Source organism: Cucurbita pepo, chromosome 18 (assembly GCF_057944985.1).
Source record: "Cucurbita pepo subsp. pepo isolate OVF chromosome 18, ASM5794498v1, whole genome shotgun sequence".
In the NCBI taxonomy this organism is placed as follows: domain Eukaryota; kingdom Viridiplantae; phylum Streptophyta; class Magnoliopsida; order Cucurbitales; family Cucurbitaceae; genus Cucurbita; species Cucurbita pepo.
The window spans coordinates 8369026-8386166 of record NC_141815.1 but is presented as its reverse complement, the minus strand read 5'-3'; the positions used below and the strand labels follow the sequence as shown (position 1 = coordinate 8386166).

The 17141-nt window shown below is 37.1% G+C and overlaps 2 protein-coding genes across 2 annotated transcripts; one reads left to right on the top strand and one right to left on the bottom strand.

The window, feature by feature from the left end:
- Positions 1 to 3842: 3842 nt before the first annotated feature.
- LOC111780008 (uncharacterized) lies at positions 3843 to 9366 on the top strand. The gene is made up of 14 exons (XM_023660246.2): positions 3843 to 4070; positions 4349 to 4471; positions 5118 to 5174; positions 5293 to 5400; positions 5631 to 5714; positions 5806 to 5924; positions 6018 to 6119; positions 7225 to 7341; positions 7530 to 7598; positions 7716 to 7782; positions 7881 to 7934; positions 8018 to 8107; positions 8220 to 8258; positions 8923 to 9366. Exons 1-14 carry the CDS (start codon positions 4053 to 4055, stop codon positions 9043 to 9045), a joined length of 1170 nt encoding a protein of 389 aa, XP_023516014.2. The 5' UTR covers positions 3843 to 4052; the 3' UTR covers positions 9046 to 9366.
- Positions 9367 to 12397: 3031 nt separating this feature from the next.
- Positions 12398 to 13283, bottom strand: LOC111780251 (uncharacterized). The gene is made up of 2 exons (XM_087119658.1): positions 12907 to 13283; positions 12398 to 12812 (listed from the first exon to the last, which is right to left on the bottom strand). The coding sequence occupies exons 1-2, from the start codon at positions 12997 to 12999 to the stop codon at positions 12561 to 12563; spliced, it is 345 nt and encodes a 114-aa protein (XP_086975784.1). The 5' UTR covers positions 13000 to 13283; the 3' UTR covers positions 12398 to 12560.
- Positions 13284 to 17141: the final 3858 nt, after the last annotated feature.

Sequence of the window (17141 nt, the reverse complement as noted above, 5' to 3'; positions counted from 1 at the left end):
ATGTTTCGTTCCCTCTCCAACCGACGTGGGATCTCACATAGTGCGAGTTAGGCAAATGAGTCTTCCAAGAGGTCTTTAGTACCTTTCCCTCATTTATCGCAGCGTTTTGTTTACCCAAGTAACTATTGAGACCTTTATTTTACGGACAATATCTGAAAACATTTAAATACATAAAATTCAGATGACCTAAACGACGATACTTAATACTGTTCTACTATCAGGGTTGTCTTTAGAAGCAATAAAATTAGATTTACGAACAATTAACTCTTACATTAATTTAATAAATAATAAGTGAATAATGAGTTACAGCGGAGATATGACGTGTCATATGGTTTATTACCATTTGTTTTATAATTAAAAATATATAATTTAATAAAGGATAATTTTTATATTTGAAAACTAAGGATTATAGATATTTATAATTAAAATTTAATATTGGTAATTAATTGCAAGTGGCATATTTTGTAAATTTTTAACCTAATACAGGGATACTATAGTCCAAAAAAGTTTTTAGAAGTAGATTGGGAGAGCGGGTCGGTCCCAAGTGGAATATATCATCGGGCCCATCATTAGGGGTCTACATGGTTCAGGTTGGGTTGGGTTGAGGAATTTTTTTGATCCAACCCAAAAGTTCAGGTTGGATTGGTAACCAACCCAACCCGAAACTTTTCACAATCCAACCCAACCCAACCCAACTCGAAACTTTTCACAATCCAACCCAACCTAACCTTCGTCAATTTTTTTTTTTTTAAGGATTGGTTGTTTTTAGAAGTAGATTTGGAGGGCCCATCTCATATGGGCTGGTCCCAAGTGGAATATATCCTCGGGCCCATCATTAGGGGTGTACATGGTTCAGGTTAGGTTGAGTTGGGTTGGGTTGAAAGATTTTTTTGACCCAACCCAAAAGTTCAGGTTGGTTGGATTGGTAATCAACCCAACCTGAAACTTTTCACAATCCAACCCAACCCAACTCGAAACTTTTCACAACCCAACCCAACTTGAAACTTTTCACAATTCAACCCAATTGTCAATTTTTTTTAAGGATTGGTTGTTTGTAGAAGTAGATTTGGAGAGCCCATCTCATATGGGCCGGTCCCAAGTGGAATATATCATTGGGCCCATCATTAGGGGTGTACATGGTTCAGGTTGGGTAGGTTGGGTTGAGTTGAGTTGGGTTGAGGGATTTTTTTGACCCAACCCAAAAGTTCAGGTTTGCTGGATTGGTAACCAACCCAGCCTGAAACTTTTCACAACCCAACCCAACCCGAAACTTTTTACAATCCAACCCAACCCAACCTGAAACTTTTCACAATCCAACTCAACCCAACCCGAAACTTTTCACAATCCAACTCAACCCAACCCGAAACTTTTCACAATCCAATCCAACCTAGGGTTGTCAATTTTTTTAAAAAAATTTATTTATCTATAATTTATAATTATTTAGATACCATCTGAGATAAAATATATTAAAACTTATAATTCAACTCTTATAAAATAAAATATAAGTAAATGTCTAATATTCATATTAATTAAATAATATTATTATAATTTAAAATAAATATAGTTTGAATAATTTTTCAAAATTTCAAGCCATATAAACCTTCCCAAGTTGTATTTAATTTTTTTTAACGAAAAAAACGTTCCCATGTTATCATGAAAAGTCAAAGTCAACCTTTTTACAAATGTCACCCTCCAAACCGTGCTCGGCACATGGTTTAATCAACATATTATAAAAAAAAATTAAATAGTATTAACATCGAATGCTCTAAATTATATCTATTGATTATAACGTTAAATTTAAAATATAGATTTAATCATGAATACATGAAGCTGTCACAATAGTGTAATAGACCGAAAAGCCCGAATAAAGGAAGAGTACACGAATTAATCGGGACCACATTCGAATGAGAGTGATCTTAAAGATAAGATACTAAGAAAAACTAAAAGAAATTGAAAGTCACTGTCAATATCAATAAGGTACATATTTATTTTCAGTAGCTCAATCATAAGAACTCCAAATTCAAACATATTTTGTTTTGTTTGGAATAATTTTATGTTATGTCGGAGTATATATATATATATATATATATATGATACGTATGCAACGGGTAATGGAAAAAAATTAAAAACTAAAAAAAAAACAAATAGAAAATAATTTAAAGATTTACTGAACGTTTAAAATTAAAAAAAAATGGAATAAATGAAAGTAAATATATATTTAACGGTAATTATTTGACACGACTGCAGCCGACACGTACACAAACCAATTTATTGAGTAAATAAATAAATAAAAGATAATGTTTTGAAACATACAATACATTAATTAATTCGTATAATATATAGTTTTCTTGTTTATTTTTGAGTGGTGGGGTCCCATTAATTTTTACTCACTTTTTTTTAAATTATATAATTTATTTCATTTGCGTAGAAAATGGAAAATATATTATTCAAGCAAAAATAATGTGAATATTTAATTATATTTATGACATCACTATTATTATTTTATTTTTTAATATATTATTCCTAATAGAGATGTTTATTTAACCTGTCTGTTATTTTAAATAAATAAATATTAAAATAAAAGATTTGAAAATTTGAAAGATAAAATAAAATATTAATATTTTTGACGGTGGAGTATTATTAAATTAATAATATAAATAATTATATGATGATTTGGTCCAACTACTACTGAGCATTACCTACATTTTCGACAGCGTCATACGTGGTAATTAATTAATTATTTATTTATTTTAAAACATAATTCAATTAATTAAAATATTATATTATCACACAAAAAATTATTATTATTTTTTTGAAATTTGAATTTTCACTTAATTCACTAAATATATATATATATATATATATTTTATATATATCTCTTAATGTTTATGCCGTCGACTCATATAAATTCAACCTATTGTAAAGCTTTAGGCCATTCAAGAGTGGATGGGTTTGTATCTTTAGATTTAGAGTCAGATTCCCGTTTACGAATTTAATATCTACTTACACTAAAAAAAAAGTGTCTTTTTAATATTTATTTATACGAACATAGTTTAAGTAGTTAGATGTTCGTGTTTTTTTTTTTTTTTTTTGTCGGTTTGTGCATGTATTATTATTTAACGTATTAAAATAAAAGTTTGAGTTTTTCAACTTCCGAACAAATTTAAGCACAACTCAATAGATAAGACACTAACTATCATTTCAAAACTCGACACTGAATTAAAAAAACAGATTGTAATATTTTTAAAAAATATTTGATATGTAAAAGAATAATTTTAAGTTCTAAACCTTAAATTTACGGAATAAAAACTTGAATATTAGTTAATTTAAGTATTGTTTCACGTTTTTTTTGTGTATTAAAAGTTCAATCTCTTGCTCCAGCCAATCCGAACATATTTAATGAAATAGATACTTCAGTGATCAACCGCTCTTGTTCTTTAAACCGAAAAAAGAAAAAAAAATCAAATTCGGTAACGTAGAATTATAAATTAATTACGAAAATAAAACCTACAAATATTTAAATAAGATAAATAAGATGTGTGTTTATTTTCAAATATTTAATTAAATTCGATAAGAAATAATAAATAATAAAAACATTTTTGAAGATCTTGAATTATTAAAAAAAAGAAGCAAAATTCAACCAATCATACCGAAACACGTGTTCCTTTTTTTTTTTTTTTTTTTTGCTGCTGCTTCGTCCTCGCAAAGAAGAAACAGTAATGAAGAATAATCAGATTTTTTGGTGATTTTTTCTTTTTCTTTTTTAAAAAAAGTTCTTTAGTGTAATTAACGTTACTCCTTGTAAAACGGGTTGCCTCAATTTTTCCATAATTATCATTTCTCTTCCAAAAAAAAAAAAAAAAAAAAAAAGCTCCCTAATGACTTTCCTTCTCTTCCACGTCTCCTTTTAAATTCATTTCCCGACGAGGGCAACATTGTGGATGTTGTGGCCGAGTGTTTTCCGGTGAACGTTGTTGGGTATTGAAATTTGTGCAGTTTTCGCCTCTTTTCTGTCTCTTTTCATACCAATCTATCTCGAATTTCATGGAAACATGAAGTTCTCCGGTTGTGTAAGCACCCTACCCTACCCCTTTTCTTCTTGGATGAACTTTTGTTTTTTAACCGATTCAATTGGGTTTGATTTGATTTGGGGTTCTTTTGGGTGTTTTTGAATCCAACAGTTTAATGTAAACCAATCGAGAAAGAATGGGTGTTCTTCAATGATTTCCATCGTTACTGAAAATTAATCATACCCTTTTGTTTTGTGGGGTTTAAGATGCTTCTTGTGTATCTGTTCCTGTGGGCATGATTTTGTTTCATTGCTTATTTTGAGTTGTTTTCTTTGCAGTTGCCCTTACTTGCAGAGCAAAAAAGTAGGCATTCTTGTTTTTGTACCCTTCTTCCAGTCACTACTTTGCTTTGTCTTGTATTGTTTGTGGGGAGTGCATATATAGCACCAGATTATAGACAGGTATGCTTTCTTGCTCTTGCTCTTGCTCTTGCTCTTGCTCTTGCTCTTGCTGATTTTCATGTGTTGTGGTTGCTCTCTCTATGAATCCTGTGTTGTTTCTTTTCACTTTATCATTGAAGCTCATCGTTGTAGCAAGCACCAAGGGTTGTCTTCGTGGTCGAAGCTCGAGATGTTGTCGAAAAATTAATAACTTAGAAGTTTAGTTGGCTTTAGGATGGTGGGTGATGTTCCTTTTCGAAGAGTAGAATCGAAGTATAGCGTTGAATAAGTCGGTGTAACTGTTAGTTCTATGGTGGTGAACTCAATGGAGTTAGTTATAGTGATAAAATAGGCTAGATGTGCTCTTTTTTTCTACAGGGGATCGTAATGTCTTTCTATGGAATTGCACGTCTCTTTATTAGCTAGCTCCTATTTGTGGTGCACAATTTTGTGGAATTATGTAGCCGTTACGATTGGTCCGATAGAAAAGAAGGAATAGTATCTTTTTCTCGTTGGGGGGCCTTTACAATGATAGGACTTGTCAACTTCTGGTGGCATTTGCATAGATTTCATTATTAGTACAACATATTTCATGCCACTCTATCAGTGTTTGAAAGGATTTTAGCTCATTGAACTCTAGAATGACATGGTTCTTCTTCTTCTTCAGAAAATCTCTAAATGGGGAATAGATGGTTTTGTCAGATCAAAGTTCAGTAAATGTGAGGTTCGTTTGCTATTTCGACCATCGTTACAAGAACGAACAACATTTTGTATCAATCTTCTCATATTTATATGACATTAGTGATTTATACCTTTGATGCTCATGTTTTTTGTTTCATTAGAATCAATGTAGGCCAAATGGAAGCGACCCACTACCTAAAGACATTGTTGTCACTGCATCTAACTTGGAAATGCGTCCGCTATGGGGTGCGTCGAAGCATTCTTATCAGGTCATGGATCAAGATAATCTTCTTCAAATTCCTTATTCCTTCTGCTAGTGTGAGGAAATGTGATCAATGTTACTTATCCAAGAGGGAATGTAATTAGAGTGAGTTTAGGAGATCAACAAGGGCTTCATGTAACAACACTTTATGCTCATAATGAACACTTAAAGTTCATACTTGTGCTTGTTGATTCTCTCATCTTGATTCTTGTACTGATTGTGCATAACTTGAAACAGAAACCCGTTAACGTATCGAGTAATTTATTCGCTGTGGCCGTCGGGATTAAACAAAAAGATCTTGTGAATACGATGGTAGCAAAGGTATGAAGAGAGGTATAAACATATGCTAAATTCAAAGCTATCCTGTTAATTTGTGGCCATTTATATGTAATTTTTCACTACCATTCAACAGTTTCTAGCTAGCGACTTTGCTGTGATGCTTTTCCATTATGATGGTATCGTGGACAAATGGAAGGAATTTGAGTGGAGTAATCGTGTAGTACATGTAACTGCGATCAATCAAACTAAGTGGTAGGTTCTTATTACATATGTTTTGTTCATTCTATTTATGAAAGTTGCTGAGTTTCACTCTGTTTCATTGGTTCTTGATCTGGTGATGTCTAGGTGGTTTGCCAAGCGCTTCTTACATCCTGATATTGTAGCAGCATATAATTACATCTTTCTTTGGGATGAGGACCTTGGAGTTGACAATTTCAATCCTAATAAGTAAGTTGGGTTCAATTTCTTATAACAATGTGGAAACATCTCCCTAACAGACGCTTTTTAAACTGTGAGGCTGACGGTGATACGTAACGGGCCAAAGCGGATAATATCTGTTAGCGGTGGGCTTGGGCTATCAGAGCCAAACACTAGGCGATGTGCCAACGAGGACACTGGGCCCCCAAGGAGGGTGGATTGTGAGATCCCACATTGGTTGGAGAGGAACGAAACATTCCTTATAAAGGTGTGGAAGTCTCTCCCTAATAAACGCGTTCTAAAACCGTGAGCCTGACGGCGATACGTAATGGGCAAAAGCGGATAATATCTGTTAGTGGTGGGCTTGGGCTGTTACAAATGGTATCGAGCCAAACACCAGGTGGTGTGCTAGTGAGGATGCCGAGCCCTCAAGGAGGGTGGATCGTGAGATTTCATATCGGTTGGAGAGAGGAACGAAGTATTCTTTATAAGGGTGTAGAAACTTTTCTCTAACATACGCGTTTTAAACCGTGAGGCTGACGGCGATACGTAACGAGCTAAAGCAGACAATATCTGTTAACGGTGGGCTTGGGCTGTTACAAATGGTATCAGAGCCAGACACCGGGCGGTATGCCAGCGAGGACGTTGGGCTTTCAAGGGAGGTGGATTGTGAGATCTCACATTGATTGGAGAGAGGAACGAAGCATTCCTTATAAGGGTGTGGAAACCTCTCCCTAGCAGACGTTTTTTAAACCTTGAGACTGACGGCGATACGTAACGGGTCAAAGCGGACAATATCTGTTAACGGTGGGCTTGGGCTATCAGAGCTAGACACTAGACGATGTGCCAACGAGGACACTGGGCCCCCAAGGGGGTGGATTTTGAGATCCCACATCGGTTGGAGAGAGGAACGAAGCATTCCTTATAAAGGTGTGAAAACCTCTCTCTAACAGACATGTTTTAAACCGTGAGGCTGACGGCGATACGTAACGGACAAAGTGGACAATATCTGTTAGCAGTGAGCCGGGGCTGTTACAAAAGCTTGTTTTGCTCTTTCAATATTCTCTTAGTAACTACTAACTTCCAAGAGATCAAAGATGCTGAACTGTTTCAATGTTTGTCTCCCCGTTATAAGGTATGTACATATTATTGAAAGTGAAGGGCTAGAGATATCACAACCAGCTCTTGATCCACTCAAATCAGAGGTGCACCATCAAATTACTGCACGTGGGAGGCGATCGAAAGTGCACAGGTCTTCTCCCTGTTCCCTGATTTCGTATGAACTGATTTGTATTAACTTTCAAGTCATTACATGTTCATCTTTCACCTTTTGAAGTCATTAATCATTGACATTTTGATACATTTTTGATACATTGTTTATATGCTTTCATCAGTTGTTTACTACTGTGTGGTTCTATCTTTGGTCTGTCACTCCTGCAGGAGAACTTACAAACCAAGTAATGGTGGAAAAGGTTGTGATATCAACAGTACAGCCCCTCCATGCACTGGGTAAGCGCAGCTACCCGAAGCTCTATGCTTTCGTTTGAACGTCTCAAGATAGATAGCTTTTATAGACCTGTGCTTGAGTGCAAAGTGTATCTGCCTGAAAAGTTAGATCTGTTGCAGATGGATCGAAATGATGGCCCCGGTTTTTTCCCGAACGTCATGGCGTTGTGTTTGGTATATGATCCAGGTGGGTGCTACCCTTTTCTTGGCCTATCGTATATTATTCAACTAAACGAAAGTCGAAATGTATCGTTTTAATCGAAACACGTTTCTTTTGCTGAACAGAATGATTTGATCCATGCTTGGGGCTTAGATATGCAACTGGGATATTGTGCACAGGCAAGAGTTTCTACTAGCAGTCATCTTGTTTTCCTTTAATGTTCTACTGCTGTTATTTGAAATATTGGGTCGTTTCCCAACAGGGTGATCGAACAAAGAACGTCGGTGTCGTTGACTCCGAGTATGTAATCCATCATGGACGACCAACGCTCGGTGGTCCGGAAGAAAATGAGGTTGAAAATATGATTGTTTTATAATTTTACTTGTAGCAATGTAGTTATTGCTTTCATTATGATTTGTTAAGCCTCATGATCATCAAATAACAGAAGTTCTCTACAATTGCAGACATCTTCAAAGTCTCCTGTAAAGGATCATAGAGCTGATGTAAGTTCTTGCACACGCAATTCACTTTCATTTTTCTTTTGCCTAGTGCCTCTGATGAACTATTCTGGTTTTGATACTACGGCCCAAGTCCACCGCTAGTAGATATTATCCTCTTTAGGTTGTTCTTTTCAAGCTTCCCCTCAATGTTTTTAAAACGCGTCTACTAAGGAGAGGTTTCCATACCTTTATAAGGAATGTTTCTTTTTCCACTTCAACCGGTGTGGGATCTTACAATCCACCCTCTTGGGAGCCAGTGTTCTCGCTGGCACACCGCTCGATATTTGGCTCTAATATCACTTGTAACAACCCAACCCCACCGCTAGCATATATTGTCCTCTTTGGGCTTCTCCTCAAAGTTTTTAAAACACGACTGCTAGAGAGAGGTTTCCACACCCTTATAAAAAATGCTTCATTCTCCTCCCCAACTGATGTGGAATCTCACAGATATTTTTGGGGTGGGTGGTGATAAAAAATGCTTCATTCTCCTCCCCAACTGATGTGGAATCTCACAGATATTTTTGGGGTGGGTGGTGGGTGTGTATGGCTGTGATAACTCGGAGGAATCTGATGAAACAATCCTCTTAGGCTTATTGGCACGTCGAGTCTACATTTGTTTCGTTTCTTGTCTATTTATTATCTTTGAATTCGATTTTGATTCATGCAGGTAAGAAGGCAATCCTATATTGAACTAGCTGTATTTAGAAAAAGATGGCAGAAGGCTGCTGAGCAAGATGAGTGCTGGGAAGATCCATACCCAGAGACAATGGATAGCAACACCACTTTATAAGACGATCATACGACGAACTGGTACGTTCTTGTAACAATGTAGATCGTCATTGAAGTTTAGAATATAGAAACTTTCATGGCCATTGGTATTGGAAGGACAAGGAGGAAACAATGATTGTTTATCAGAAATATATGCAGCGGATATCTTAACACGAAACCTCGGGTATGAGCTTCTGATCTCGTGGTGTTCTGTATTTAAAATGCTGTAAATTTCAACTTCTTTTGTTGAAATATGTTTTTAAGTATTACTGAGGTATACCATTTAGAGTTGTATTGGAAAGAAACTGGAAACAAGAATAGAAAGAGACCCTTTGTTTATGAATATTGAAGAGAGTTTATGCACTGTGAAGTGGATTGAGTTCCGAACACCTTATGTAAAAGAACTAGGCTGCTAGAGAACCCGACCCTTCTTTCGCCTTAAAGGAGAGTATAAGATGACCTCCTCCGACGTCTTGTTAACATACTTGACCTCGACTCATAGGGTAAACTGATGTGAGATCCTCCTACATTGGTTGGAGAAGGGAATGAAGCATTTCTAATAAGGGTGAGGAAAACTCTCCATAACATACACGTTTTAAAATCTTGAAGGAAAAACTTAAAAAGGACAATATATGCCAGCAGTGGGCTTGGGCTGTTACAAATGATATCAGAGCACTAAGCGGTGTGCCAGTGAGGACGTTGGGCCCTCGAGGGGTGGATTGTGAGATCCCACATTAATTGGAGAGGAACAAATCATTTCTTATAAGAGTGTAGAAAAGTTTCACCTTAAGGGGAAGCCCTTGAAGGGAAAGTCTAAAGAGGACAATATCTATTAGTGGTAAGCTTGGACTGTTACAACCGAATACCTTACACAAACTTGGTTGTTAGAAACGAGGAGGAGAGTACAAGATGACCTCCTGGACGTCTTGCAAACTTTGTTTTAATATCCACTTCGATGATTGATCTGTTATGAAAATATTATATGGCACCATCTGAATTCTTTTCCTTACTACATTTAGTTATATTTTACTGTTTGACATTGAAGTCTAAGTAGGTGGTCGGTATGACTTGAACTTTTTAAAGTTGTAAGGGTATTTTTGAAACATTATTAAAAGTTCGAGGGTATTTTTGAAATAAAATATAAATTTTTTAGACAAAATATAAAGTTCACGGATATTTTTATTAATTTAACGAAATATAATATTTTGAAGCCTCCAAATAAAAAAATAAAAGAAAAAAGGATTTTTCTGTCCACTTCCAACAGAAGCAACTTTGGGTGAAGAACAGGAGCTTTAAGACTGCCACTTTTGTTCTTCAGCAGCTATTTTTAACTGAGCAAGAAAGAAGACAACAAAAGTCACTCCCTAGATTCTTTCCCGTTTTCAAAAGTATACCTATGAAGCACGGGCGTGCTAGCTGCATTGGCATATTCGTGTCAGGTAAGTATATCTATGAAGCACCGACGCGTTAACTTAGACTCAGACTTGATAAGTATCAAATATTTGTTCATCAAAATAGACTTGTGTTAGACATTTGTCGGATACAAAAGTTCTCGACATGTATTCTATGAGGTCCCACATCAGTTGGAGAGGGAAACATAGCATTTCTCATTTCTTAGGGTGTAAAAACGTCTCTCTAGTAGAGGTGTAATAAGAAAGCCCAGAAGAAAAAGCCCAAAAACCTCGAGGGAAAGTCCAAAAGATAAAACACAAAAAGGACAGTGTCTAGATGAGTATCAATTCCGCTGCATAACTCTGAAAGACGCATTTTAAAACCGTGAGACTGACAACGATACGTAATGGAATAGACATAACAGTGTAAGAAGAAGAAAAAGTCGTGTTAATCCTTCACTTCAAATAGTCAAAGACTCGACAAAGTGGCTATAGTTTAGTGATAAGACACAGTCACGTATTCACATACAAGGCTTCACAAGCATAAAATAAGCACCATATAGAAAAACAATAACGATACTCGAGGCTCGGGTCAACCAAATTCAATGACTAGAAAAAGAGAAACAAAAGTAGAATTTGTAAAGAGAAACACATACTGTACCGGGTCGATACCAAATACCGTACAAGTACGTATGGATGAATGATACATAAATTAGGCATATTGGAGTAGTAGTTTAAAGGGTATGAAACGCATAAATCAAGCAAAGAAGAAAACAAGACAACAAGTTAATAGTTATTTGTCCTCAAGGCATCACATGGGGTGTTCCATCAAAGAAAGAGGAGAATTAGATTCTTCACACTTCTCTCAATGCACTTAATGTTGATATAACTTCTAAGTTGTACACCCTTGTCTCTTTCCTACATCACTCCACAAATGTGCAGGAAACTCGAGCATTTTCCGTTCTTTTGCCTACCCGAAAACGAAGCTAAAAACTTCATCACATTATGAATATTTCATGCTCGGAGTCTTGAAGAAGACACCGAGTTAAAAACGAAGAAGAATGCAATAGCTTTGTGAAGTCCCACATCGGTTGGAGAGGGGAAACAAAGCATTCCTTATAAGGGTATAGTAGCCTTGTTTTAAGACCGTGAGGCTAACAACGGTATGTAACGAGCCAAAGCGGACAATATTTGCAAGTGGTGGGTTTGGGTTGTTACAAATGGTATCAAAGCCAGACATTGGGCGGGGTGCCAACGAGGACACTAAGCCACCAAAGGGGGTGGATTGTGACGTCCCACGTCAGTTGGAGAGGGGAATAAAGCATTCCTTATAAGGGTGTGGAAACCTCTCCCTAGTAGACGCATTTTAAAACCGTGAGAGGGCGAAAGTAGACAATATCTACTAGCAATGGATTTGGACTGTTACAAATGGTATCAAAGCCAGACACCGGGCGGTGTGCAGAGGACACTGAGCTCTGAAAGAGGGTGGATTGTGAGGTCCCACATCAGTTAGAGAGGGGAACAAAGCATTTCTTCTAAAGGTGTGGAAACCTCTCCCTAGCAAACCATGAGGCTAACGACGATACATAACGAGGCAAAACAGACAATATCTACTAGAGATGGGTTTGGGCTGTTACAAGCTTTTACGATGGGTATAGATTAGTCTCACAAACGTTAACAAAGCTACACATCAGGAACTATAAACAAAGTTTACACTACTCTCACTCCTCCATCCCCTCAACTCAGCCCCCACCAAACAAAAGATATGGATGTACACAACAAAGGAAGCATATTCTTATTCAGTTCATAAAGAAATGGAGAGAAGTTGATTGGTGTCTTATCAAACCATGACTCTAAGACACTAGAGGTATCAATCAAAGTAAACACCTAGCAGCAAAGAGCCTCAAAGCAATCATCAAACAACTTGAATAAGCTAACAAGTTTTAGAACAAGAACAAACACAGGCCACTTACAGAGAATCTATACAACATCAAGGCCTCTAGGAACGGCTAGTTTCATAACTCTAGAGTTCTTCAAATCAATCATTTCCAGAACAGAGCAACAGAGATAACAAATGACCAAGATCATCATCATCATCATATATATATATGCAAGGAAATTTCAGAGAGATATATGAATGTATAAGCTAGAGATTGCATCCAAAGCAATTACAGGATTTAGGAGTGAAAGAGCAAAACCCAAATGGTCTGTTGGGGATGTTGCAATTGATAGCATAACAACAAGGAGATGGCAAGCACAGGCCCTTAGCCCCACCACAGCAAGTACAAGGAGCACATACTTGGAAGCTACCCAGTTTTCTTCTAGTTTCATTCATCTCCATCATCGTCATTTCCCCCTCCTCGATCAGTGGCACCATCGCTGCCACAGACCCATTTGACTGAGAAACAAATTATAAGAAACCCATTATATAAAACTCATGAAAACGAAAATAGGATCGATGAATTACAGGAAATGGCGAAAAGGGAACTCACTTGAGTGAAACTTAGTTCGTTTCCAGTCGCCAAATCGGCGAGAAAAAGCAGAAAAACGAGGGAGAATCCAGCGCCATATCTAGACAACATCATGCAAGAACAACACAGGAAATCGATAACAACGCTGAAATGGTGGGTTTTAAGAACTTGTGAGGGGAGAAGGATTCAGAAGATGGAGAAATTTGAGATGGGGTTTTCGAATTTGGGAGAAAAATCATGGAAATTAAGGGTTTAGAGGCGAGATTTTGTGGTGATGGTGAGCGGAGCGCGAAGCCCAGTGGTGGAATTGGTGCGATTGGCGGAATGTCTTTCGATTTTTATTGTTTAAAGAAAGGAAATACTATGGCGATCTTCGTAACGGGCTTTCGGCTAAGAATGAATGTGAGATGTGATTATGTTAAAAATCTGATTAAGTAGATTTCTTCGCTTTAAAATAATGTCATTCCGACATCATTAATCAGCTGCTACTGTGACCCTCTTCCTAAATCCCAACACTAATTAGATATTCGGAACAAAAAACCATTTTTTACTCGAGAGTTATGTATCTCGTCTATATCATCGTCACTCTCACAGTCTCTAAGACACGTCTGTTTTCACACGTTTGTAAGGAATGTTTCATTTCTCTCTCCAACCAATCTAGATATCAAAATCTATGGGGCCAGCATCTTTGCTGACACACTGTTCTTTGCTCTAATCTTGTTTGTAACCGTCCAAGCTTGCCACTGACAAATATGTTCACTTTAGCCCGTTATACCAATCTAGATATCACAATTTATGGGGCCAGCATCTTTGCTGGCACACTGTTCTTGGCTCTAATCTTGTTTGTAACCGTCCAAGCTTGCCACTGACAAATATTGTCCACTTTAGTCTGTTATACCAATCAAGATATCACAATCTATGGGGCCAGCATCTTTGTTGGCACACTGTTCTTGGCTCTAATCTTGTTTGTAACCGTCCAAGCTTGCCACTGATAAATATTGTTCACTTTAGCCCGTTATACCAATCTAGATATCACAATCTATGGGGCCAGCATCTTTGTTGACACACTTTTCTTGGCTCTAATTTTGTTTGTAACCATCCAAGCTTGCCACAGGCAAATATTGGTCATTTTAGCCCGTTATGTATTACTATCAACCTCATGATTTTTAAAACACGGGCAAATATTGATGATCATTTGATTTTTTATTTTTAATAATGAATCTTATAAACACTGCTTCCATCGAGGTATTTTGTTTTTAGAAATTAACTAAAAATTCAAATGTTTTCTTAATAAAATTAAGATTATTGTGAATAAATTGAGATTATCAAAAATAAAAAATAAAATAGTTATCGAACGAGATCTTATCTATTGAACTAATACTCGAACCGACAATACGATATGATTGTATAAGAACGATGATTTGATGGGCATGAAAAAAAGTATGCATGCCATAATGAGTACGCATGAGAGCATCCAAAACGTCCATAGTTTTTGAAACAAGTTGAAGAATAATAGTATTCTATTCTTAATAATAAGATTAAAAAACAACCTTTTCCCTCTCGTTTTACGAACTCGAATCACAATATTACATGATGGCTTTAGATTTAATGAGTTTGCATGTTCGTTAACTTCACGGTTTTAAAATACGTCTACTATAAAGAGGTAAAGAATGTTTATCTCATAATCCGTCCTCTTTGGAGGCCAACGTCCTCACTAGTACATCATTTCCTTTGGGGCTAACGTCCTCATTTCTAACCGATATTGTCTGCTTTTGCCCGTTGTTTATTGTCGTCAGCCTTATGGTTTTAAAATGCGTATGCTATGGAGAGGTAAGGAATGTTACATTTCCCTCTTTAACCGATGTGGGATCTCACAATCCACCCCCTTAAAGGCCAGCATCTTCGTTTACACATTGACTCGTGTTTGGCCCTGGGCTCTAATACCATTTGTACCACTCCTTAGGAACCAGTGTTCTCATTAGCACACCTTTCGGTGTTTGGCTCTAATACCATTTGTAACAGTCCAAGCCTAAGCCTCCACATTGTCTGGTGTCTGGCTCTGAGTTCTAATACCATTTGTAACCACCCCTTGGAGACTAGCGTTCTAGCTAGCACACCTTTCGGTGTTTGGCTACCTTTGTAACAGTCCAAGTCCAAGCCCCACATTGCTTGGTGTCGGGTTCTAAGCTCTAAACTATTTGTAACCACCCCTTGGGGACCAGCGTTCTCGCGAGCACACCTTTCGGTGTTTGGCTCTAATACTATTTATAACAGTCCAAGCCCACCGCTAACATATATTATTCGTTTTGACCCATTATGTATCTCCATCAACCTATTTAAAATGCGTCTAGTAGGAAGAAGTAAGGAATGTTGTGGGATCTCACAAAACCCTACAACTTACCATCACTAGAAATTTCAGATATGTTGATTCAGGGTCGAGTTCTAGAACCCAATTTGTCGTGATTTCGACTCTTCGAACCCTACAACTTACCATCACTAGAAACTTCAGATATGTTGATTCAGGGTCGAGTTCTAGAACCCAATTTGTCGTGATTTCGACTCTTCGAACCCTACAACTTACCATCACTAGAAACTTCAGATATGTTGATTCAGGGTCGAGTTCTAGAACCCAATTTGTCGTGATTTCGACTCTCCGAACCCTACAACTTACCATAACTAGAAATTTCAGATATGTTGATTCAGGGTCGAGTTCTAGAACCCAATTTGTCGTGATTTCAACTCTTCGAACCCTACAACTTACCATCACTAGAAATTTCAGATATGTTGATTCAGGGTCGAGTTCTAGAACCCAATTTGTCGTGATTTCAACTCTTCGAACCCTACAACTTACCATCACTAGAAATTTCAGATATGTTGATTCAGGGTCGAGTTCTAGAACCCAATTTGTCGTGATTTCGACTCTTCGAACCCTACAACTTACCATAACTAGAAATTTCAGATATGTTGATTCAGGGTCGAGTTCTAGAACCCAATTTGTCGTGATTTCGACTCTCCGAACCCTACAACTTACCATAACTAGAAATTTCAGATATGTTGATTCAGGGTCGAGTTCTAGAACCCAATTTGTCGTGATTTCGACTCTTCGAACCCTACAACTTACCATCACTAGAAATTTCAGATATGTTGATTCAGGGTCGAGTTCTAGAACCCAATTTGTCGTGATTTCGACTCTTCGAACCCTACAACTTACCATCACTAGAAATTTCAGATATGTTGATTCAGGGTCGAGTTCTATAACCCAATTTGTCGTGATTTCGACTCTTCGAACCCTACAACTTACCATCACTAGAAATTTCAGATATGTTGATTCAGGGTCGAGTTCTAGAACCCAATTTGTCGTGATTTCGACTCTTCGAACCCTACAACTTACCATCACTAGAAATTTCAGATATGTTGATTCAGGGTCGAGTTCTAGAACCCAATTTGTCGTGATTTCAACTCTTCGAACCCTACAACTTACCATCACTAGAAATTTCAGATATGTTGATTCAGGGTCGAGTTCTAGAACCCAATTTGTCGTGATTTCAACTCTTCGAACCCTACAACTTACCATCACTAGAAATTTCAGATATGTTGATTCAGGGTCGAGTTCTAGAACCCAATTTGTCGTGATTTCGACTCTTCGAACCCTACAACTTACCATAACTAGAAATTTCAGATATGTTGATTCAGGGTCGAGTTCTAGAACCCAATTTGTCGTGATTTCGACTCTCCGAACCCTACAACTTACCATAACTAGAAATTTCAGATATGTTGATTCAGGGTCGAGTTCTAGAACCCAATTTGTCGTGATTTCGACTCTTCGAACCCTACAACTTACCATCACTAGAAATTTCAGATATGTTGATTCAGGGTCGAGTTCTAGAACCCAATTTGTCGTGATTTCGACTCTTCGAACCCTACAACTTACCATCACTAGAAATTTCAGATATGTTGATTCAGGGTCGAGTTCTATAACCCAATTTGTCGTGATTTCGACTCTTCGAACCCTACAACTTACCATCACTAGAAATTTCAGATATGTTGATTCAGGGTCGAGTTCTAGAACCCAATTTGTCGTGATTTCGACTCTTCGAACCCTACAACTTACCATCACTAGAAATTTCAGATATGTTGATTCAGGGTCGAGTTCTAGAACCCAATTTGTCATGATTTCGACTCTTCGAACTGCTCGAGAGAAGCCAAGACATGCCCATTTTGCTTCAGAACTGATAAAGAAGACTCAAACCCTGAGA